Genomic DNA, 8,735 nt, shown 5'->3' with positions numbered 1-8,735 from the left:
ATACAACATCCTCTGATGATGATGATACAAACACTACTGAATAGTAAATACTGATGATTAGTAAGATTTTGATCATTTATTTTTATTTCTTAATTTTTTATAATTGTACATTTTTATTTTTATAATTGTTAAAGTGAGTCATCTCTATTTTTTCTCCTTTCTTATTGTATTCTGGAGGTTAGACCAAACCTCCCTTCATGTACTATTTTGATTTAAATTACTAACTGGTAGGGGTCTATGCCAAACCCTCCACCATTAAGGTGGCTTTATATTAATAAATACTTAGTTTCCAACATTTATTAATTTATTAAAAAAATTTATAAATAAAAAATTTTATTTCCATTTATTTTAAGGGGGACGAGTCGTGCCTGGCTCGGCCCAGGCCCTTGTGAGCCGTGCCGGGCCCAGTTCAGGCCCTTATGGGCCATTCCGAGCTGGCCCGCGGGCCGTGCCGTGCTTGGCCCACGAATTGTGCCTGCCCAGGCCCTTATGGGCCGTGTCGGGCTCGGCCTACGGGCCAGAAATCCTTAACCCAACCCGGCCCCCTTTTATGAGCCGTGCCTAGCACGGCCCGTTACTGTAGCAAGCGGGCCGTGCCTGGCACGGCCCCCTTCGTGCCGAGCCGTGCCGGGCAATGGGCGGCTCGGCCCAATGCCCACCTCTAATCCAAGCTGTGCCTGAATTTTTAAATGCAACACCTACCATTTGATGAAAACCTCGTCTGTTAGTGGAATAGAGATAGATGAAGTTTTCATGAGGCTCTCTCTACCTGAATTCCTTCCCAAAACTTGAGGGGCCATGGGTTAATGAGGGGCTTGCTAGATCCCAAATCTTTACTGCAATTGGACCCTCTAGATGATTACTCTGGATTCACTTGATTGTACCCTCTCAAAAAAAAATCCAAAGTGTTCTTATGTTTTCTGCACATTAAATCTTCTGTTGAAAATTGTTTCTCTACAACGATTAAACAACTCCACCGTGATAATGGTGGTGAATATCTCTCAAACCAATTTCAAGATTTTCTTCATAATTGTGGTATCCATCAATGCCTTTCATGTCCTTATACTTCTCAACAAAATGGTTTGGCTGAAAGAAAATACAGACATATTATGGAAGTCGGTCTCTCACTTTTAGTTCAATCACATTTACCTACAAAATTCTGGGTTGATACCTTTATGACAGCTGTGTACCTTATTAACAGGATTTCCACACCTATCTTGACTAATACGTCTTCCTATGCAAAATTGATTGAGAAAAACCCACAGTGTTCTTTAATGAGGACCTTCAGATGTGCCTGTTACCTATTATAGAGACCCTACACAAATCACAAGCTAGCCTTCAGGAGTAAATAATGTGTTTTCCTTAGATATTCCTCCCACCATCATGGCTATTGATGCTTAGACCCAGTCCTTCGACGAACAAAACTTTCCAACAAAAGAATGGACCTCCTCTACTTCCTCTACTACACCGATTGCCTCTGTGTCAGGTATGTCCTCTGACCTTTTACCCTTTTGCTCTCAAATTAGTATACTGCCTAATCAGCCTCTAGAGGAAGAACCACCTTCACTGACTCAAATGCCACCCACTTTGTCTTCAACAGCCCACACCGAACACCCGCCTGAACCAAGTCCCCGGCCAGCAACCACATCCCCCTTATTTGTAATTGTGCTCGAAACCGAATCTCCTGAGGTACCCAATCCGACCCAACATCAGATGGTGACTTGATCCCGAACTGGTTCTATTCGATCAAGACAATTTTCTGATTTCCAAATGTTCTATGCCTCTAATCATCATGTACATGCGTATAACAGTGTGCTTAATATTGTTGAACCCACTACCTTTTCTCAAGCTATGTTGTCTCAGGAGTGGCAGAATGCTATGCAACTGGAATATGATGCACTGATAGCTAATGATACATGGGATCTCGTCCCTCAGCCTGCTGGTCACAACAACATTTGCACCAAATGAGTTTACAAAATAAAATAGAAGGCAGATGAAAGTGTTGATCGTTACAAGGCGAGATTGGTTGCTAAATATTTTCAATATGTAGATGGTGTGGACTTTAAAGAAACTTTTAGTCCGGTAATCAAACCGGCAACTGTGCGTATGGTTCTTTGTCTCTCTGATTCTTTTGGCTGGCCTATTTTGTAGTATGATATTTCCAATGCTTTCCTTCATGGAAATCTTGAAGAAGAAGTTTTTATCGAGCAACCACAGGGCTTTCTCAATCCTGCTACTCCTAATCATGCCTGTCGCCTCAAAAAGGCACTGTATGGCCTCAAGTAGGCCCCAAGAGCATGGTTTCTTAGACTTTCTACTAGTCTACTTGATCTTGGTTTTCAAGGTTCTTCAGTTGACAGTTCTCTATTTACTTATCACCATGGGCAGATAGATGTCTTTATAGTAATTTATGTTGATGACTGCTGATTACTGGCTCTCGTCCTAAGTTCATTCAAGCTGTAACTGAACAACTTCAGCGAGATTTTGCACTCAAAACTCTTGGCAACCTTGGATATTATTTCTTTGGAATTGAAGCCTCTCGGGACTCTAATGGTCTTCATCTATGGCAAAGCAAGTATATCCTAGATATTTTGCATCGGTCAAGAATGATTGGGGCGAAACCATACCATACCCCATGTGTATCTGGTGAAAAATTGTCTCTTGGTCATGATGAACCCGTGGAAGATGCTACTGATTATAGGCAAATAGTCGGGGCACTTCAATACTGCATTCTTACTCGCCCAGAAATTGCCTATTCAGTCAACCAACTCTGTCAACATCTTCATTCTCCAACTGCTATACATTGGAAATATGCTAAAAGGGTCTTGCGTTATCTTAAAGGTACTATTGAACATGGTTTGTATTTCAACAAGGGTCCTCTAACTCTGAATGCATATTGTGATTCGGACTGGGCTGGTGACCCATCTGATGGACTGTCCAGTACCGGCTATGGTATTTTCTTTGGTCCTTGCTTAATCTTGTGGTGTGCCAAGAAGCCAAGTGTTGTCGCTCGATCGAGTACGGAAGCCGAATATCGGGCTCTTGCAATGGTGGTGGCTGAACTTTATTGGATTCGCATGTTACTAAAGGACTTGCACATTCTACTTCTTTCACCAACAACTGTTTGGTGTGATAATCAAAGTGCCATTGCACTCGCTGCCAATCCAGTTTATCATGCTCGTACGAAACATATTGAGGTAGATTTTCATTTCATTAGAGAGAAGGTGGTAAACAGGGATGTTTGTATTCAGTACATCTCTACTGTAGATCAAGTTGGTGATATTTTCACAAAAGGCCTCACATCCTTCCGATTTAAGTTGTTGAAGGACAAGCTCATGGTTTGTGACCTCCCCATTCGCTTGCGGGGGGGTGTTAGACAACAACGTTCCATTTAACCTTTCATTTCAGTTTTTGGTTTAGATGAGGATGCCAACATAGAGATTGACCAAGCCCACCAATTCTAGCTATATGATTGCTATATCAAAGGATGTAGCGCAACTGTAGGATTATTTTTAGGAGTCTTCTAGTTGTATGATTGCTATATCAAAGGATGTATATTTGGAATGTATTCTTAATATGTAAATGACTTTGTCTATGAAGAGAGAATGAATATATGGCTTTGGTACAATTGATCACCAAGCCCTTCTTCTCAAATCTTTCAAATTAAATAACCTATAACCCATATAAGATTTACTGGAATAAAAATATTATTTACATTTGTTGAATTTTTTCAATGCGAATCAAATAGTGTTGTCGTCCATGTACTAGTATTTTTGTAAAACAGCTCGGGCAAATAAAATTTAAACACTTGACGAACTACACATATTCATGCAACCCTACTAGTTTCTCACTTACATGAAGAACTTTGCTTTGGTGCGTATTCTTCAATGAATTTTACAACGGTCAACATGAAAGTTTTCTTTAAGGCCCAGTTGGAAAAACAAATTTGTAGTTGCGTAACACAACACTATAAACATTCATTCTTTGAGCAACACTATAACAAAATGGAAGCTTCATTCAACTGAGGTCAAACTTGAGAATCATATATAAGCGGCTTGTCTTTGGAGTATGACTTTTCCTAATCTAGTCTTCTCTTCAAAAAGAGATCCTTTTATTTTTATCATTAGCACAGACTCATTCAAACTTAAACATGGGAAAATGAAATATCTCCAATTTCTTATCCCCTAGAATGCTGAAGACGTTAGTTTTGGTTGACGTTAATTTGGAAACTTTGACCTGAAGACAAGTCCGAGTAGAAGACCAAGCCCTCCGAGTTCTCTGCAAGAGCATAAAGTGACCTTGGAATAGGAGGCATGTTAACTTCGATGGCACACTCTAGAATTTGAACAACTTGCCCCATTGATGGCCGGTGAAACTCGTTATCCTGAATGCACCAACAAGCAACCTTGCAGACTCGATCAAGCTCTTCCAAGTCAGCATCACCATTCAGCTTGTGATCCAGCAAGCTAAGAACATCTCCTTCTGTAACTTTATTAACAGCTAACACTGGGAAAAAGGTCTTCTTTCCTTCTTCTGATTGCTCTGCATTTCTCCTGCCCGATATGATCTCTAAAAGCATCATCCCGTAGCTATAAACATCAGCTTTGGAAGTGATAGGCAACCCGAAGATCCATTCTGGTGCAAGATAGCCTCTGGTTCCCCTCATTGTCGTCAGAACTCTACTAAAGTCGCGGCCAACAAGCTTTGCCAGGCCGAAATCTGCTAGTTTTGGGACAAATGAGGCATCCAGGAGGATATTCTCTGGTTTGATGTCACAATGTATGATGCATTCCCTGCATTTCTCATGGAGATAAGCTAATCCTCTAGCGGCTCCAAGGGCAATCTGGTACCTTGTTTTCCAATCCAAAACCATGGAATTGCTTCGAAATAGCTTAGTGTCTAGAGAACCATTTGGCATGTAATCATAGACCAGCAACCTTTTAGTCCCTTCAGAGCAGAATCCACGAAGGCGAACCAAGTTGACATGCTGAATTTTTCCGATAGTGCTCACCTCGGTTCGGAATTGCTTCTCCCCTTGATGAAGACCTTCAAGCTTCTTTGCAGCAATGACAGTCGAGTCAGGTAGCAGCCCTTTGAAGACGGAACCGAACGCTCCTCCCCCTAATTTCTCTGAAAAGTTTTTGGTTATTCGCTGCAAGTCACCATACTTGAACAGCACCAAATTATTCTCCATGGCTTTTGTAGTAGCAATCATTCGTCTCCGTTGATGTACTGAAATCAGAATGAAAGCAATTGCAAATAAAGCTAATACGCCAACTGCCACGCCCACCCCAACTCCAACAAATCGTCGCTTCCTTGATTTGGAATTTGGCAGCTCCGAAGCAGCTAGACGGAGGTAAAGGGTCTCCCCGGCCGATCCGTCCGGCTGCTGCTGTAAGTTAAGCAAGTCTCCATACCATACAGTGCATCCATTACTATAAGAATAAGCAGTACAAGAGCAATTATTCAAGCAAGCTAATTCACAATCTTCACTACCAGCAACTGCTACAGAATGGTTATTAACAGGCAATCGCATGCCAGGCATTATAAAGAACTTATCTTTATCCCCACGACCCGAGGTCTTAGTACTGCACTGCAATGGAGTGTTTCTCACACAGCCCTGACTCTGATCGCCCAAATTCCAGTTGCTTGGAGAAGCCTCACTGAAGCCCTTCACACAGCTGCAGAAGGGCAGGCTCTTCTCAGTGCAGCTGCCAAAAGGACCACAGAGAGAGTAGACATCACACTGCTGTTTGGGCTCAGACCAGAAAAGCATCCACTGCTGGGATCCATCCAGCCAGGTCAGCTCCTTGACTTGCCCTGAGACATCCATAACAAGCCTCGAGATCATATTTTCATCGATAGGAGAGTAGGTGAAGTAGTTCTCTGTTGCATTGGAGAAGTACTCGAAGTTGTAGATATAATTTGATGTCATCTCTGGAATAGCAGTGAAGAGATGTCCATTCCAATATCCACTGCTCCAATACTGCCTGGTTCCCTTCCATAATATGAAATACTGGCTAGAACCATTGGGGTCTATTTCAAGGGAGAAAATCCCAGGAGCAGGGTCGTCAGAATTCTTCCAGGAGGTGAGATGCTGCCTTTCTCCAGTCACCTTGTTCATTCCAAGCTTGCTTCCAGGTAACCATGTGTCAGTTGGGTGGTCAAAGCTCTGCCAGAAGACTTTGGATGGGTCAGAGTCATCTCTAAGAACAAGGTTTCCAGAGTCCAGGATCACAGCAGTGGTAGAGTTGGAAGCTATGGAGGTAAGGTTTGTAGACCAGACTTGCTTCTTGAATTGGTTGAGGAGGACCAGATTGCCATCATCAGAGATTCTGAGCTCTGATGAGGTTGGGTCAGAGATGGGTGTTTCCCTGTTTGCTACCCAAACTTGAGTGAGCTGTGAGACCTTCTTGAACCAGATGCCTATGTAGTAGTTGTGGTTGGATTTGTTACCAGGTTGGAAGAAGCCTAGCACGAAGTTGCCACCTTGAGAGATTATGGTTTGGTTTCCAGAGAGAGGATGGTTCGTAGAGATGGAATTCGCTGCAAAAGTGCGAGGGATGTTTAGAGAGCTAAAGAAGATAAATAGGAAAGGAAAGAGCAGAGGATGGCTCATGGCTGCAATACTATGGAATAAGAGGAAAGCTATGGAAGAGCTTAGCAGAAGAGTAGGAAGGCCGGGGCTGCTATGCTACTGAATAACAGGTGAGGCATGGAAGAGCAGAGCAGAGGACAACCTAAATAGATGCCAAGGCCATGCTTGACTGGTCTTCCATCGACCTCCCTGTCAATGTGACTCCGCCCTAACGTTGAGGTCATAGACTTTGAGTGGTCAAGTTGTAAAAAATTTTAAACTGGATAATAAATCTAGATTTTAATTTATCAGGCATTCATGTAATAATCCTGATTTTTAGGATTCATGGACCGGCCTAAAGTGACCAGGCCCAGCCCGGCACTTGGGCTTATGGGTCGGCCTGAAGAGGCCAGGCCCAAGGCCACCATGCCCTATGGCACAATGTAGCATAGAGGATAGGAGTCTTCTTCCTCCTCCGATTCCGGCGGAAATCGAAGTTATCCGAGCAATCTAAGTTCGACTAGAACTCTAGGATTTCACCTGTTTAACTCTTCCTCCATTGAAAGTTGTCCACAATGAGTCTAAGAATCGTCGCCGATCTCGACGATCCTTCTCCGAGTCTTCTACTTGATTCATCGTCGAAAAGAGTTGCCGGACCGAGGTTAGCGCCACTCGTCTGTCTCTTCTTCTTTTCCTAGTTTGTTGCCACTGTTCATGGTCTTTTGGGCCGGCGAATCGTCGGAATCTCACTCGAAACGGGGTACCCTGTTTCGGCGACTCTTCCTCCCATATTTGCCGCCATCGAACTCAGGGCTTGGCCAAGCTTCGCCACCTCCCAAGAGCTCTGAGATCATGTGGCCGTCGATCAGAGAGATAGGCCATGATCTAGGTTGAGTTACCATGAATCAATCCATATTTTTCTCGATTTTTCTCCCTTTTTCCTTGTGTCGACCGACCACCGTCACCGTCAAAGCTTCGCCCAAAGGACCGCCCTAGGCTGCCACCACCAAAGCAGGCTGACTTGGCCTCCACCACCCTAATTTAAAGAAGAAGAGGGAGAGCCCCTATTTTGAGGAAGAAGAAGAGAGGCTTCTCTCTCTTCTTTCTTTCTCCTCTATCCTCTCTCTTGATTTCTCTTTCTTTATTTCTTTCTCTTTGCATGATTCTATGGACCCAGCAGGAGGGTCTTAGATCTTTTCATTATGAACCCCAGTAGACTCCAGTCCTGGACTAGTGTCGCTACAACCATCCATTGCGCTAGCTTTATCCTAACCATTGTTGAGCACCGCTAAACTCTATCATCATGAGTCCCTAATGTATTACCTGTACTATTTCTGATTCTTGTTTTATGAGTTGACTAGCTTGATTGGCTAGAGCAAACCGACCCGAATCATCAGAACCTACTACCTAATTGACCTTGTCCATCATGCACCCAACCGTTGCCAGCTACCATTGGACCCATAATTGATAACCCTTGATTTATCATCAATGTCTTGATTGAATATTTCTTGATCAGATGGATTAAGTTATGTTATGCTGACCAATTCAAATAATTAGACATTGTCATCTAGCCGGCCTCATATATCTTTCTATACGATTCTATTTTTCATAGTCAGCCTTGGTTTTCATATGGAGATGTAGACATCCAGGCAGGAAGAAGCCCAACAAGATCTTATACTCTAATTTCTAAATTGAGATAAAGCCCTAACCATTCATTTTAATTTTCAATTAAAGAAGAATCGAGAATAGGGTAATATTAAAACTCTAAAATTAGGTAATTACCGAATAATTGATTTATTAATATAGCGAGTGTCTCATGAAGGATAAGTTAGTATTATATTGATATTAAATTGACTGGGCATGTTAGGTGTGAATTGGTAACATTGTAGTTGGATTGGATTTTGATAGAGGTAAGAATCTTGTACTGGAATCACCATATATATATATACATGTTTATTGGTTATATCGCTGGATTTGCATCGTAAGATTTGTATCGGTTTGACATGTGACGATATGCTTTTATATGATTTTCAGTACAAATATATTTATGTGGTTATTATACGTTTCAAATATTGAGAACATGATCATATGAACAAATGAATTTGAGAAAAAATTATTGTATATGTGATAATTGATTTGACAAGAGTAACAAGCAAAT

General features: G+C 42.2%; 1 protein-coding gene across 1 annotated transcript; it reads right to left on the bottom strand.

Annotated features, from left to right (window-relative positions):
• Positions 1–3,779: 3,779 nt before the first annotated feature.
• On the bottom strand, positions 3,780–6,690 carry LOC103696364 (G-type lectin S-receptor-like serine/threonine-protein kinase At2g19130). The gene has a single exon (XM_026800859.2). The coding sequence runs from the start codon at positions 6,617–6,619 to the stop codon at positions 4,202–4,204; it is 2,418 nt and encodes an 805-aa protein (XP_026656660.1). The 5' UTR covers positions 6,620–6,690; the 3' UTR covers positions 3,780–4,201.
• Positions 6,691–8,735: the final 2,045 nt, after the last annotated feature.

The sequence above is a fragment of the Phoenix dactylifera genome, unplaced genomic scaffold (genome assembly GCF_009389715.1).
Source record: "Phoenix dactylifera cultivar Barhee BC4 unplaced genomic scaffold, palm_55x_up_171113_PBpolish2nd_filt_p 000100F, whole genome shotgun sequence".
Taxonomy (NCBI): domain Eukaryota; kingdom Viridiplantae; phylum Streptophyta; class Magnoliopsida; order Arecales; family Arecaceae; genus Phoenix; species Phoenix dactylifera.
Note: the sequence above shows the minus strand (reverse complement) of the source record. Positions and strands in the feature narration are given on the sequence as shown.

What these genes read in the sequence shown, in the direction of transcription:
- LOC103696364 (XM_026800859.2), bottom strand. Translation starts at nt 6,619, where the DNA reads ATGAGCCATCCTCTGCTCTTTCCTTTCCTATTTATCTTCTTTAGCTCT.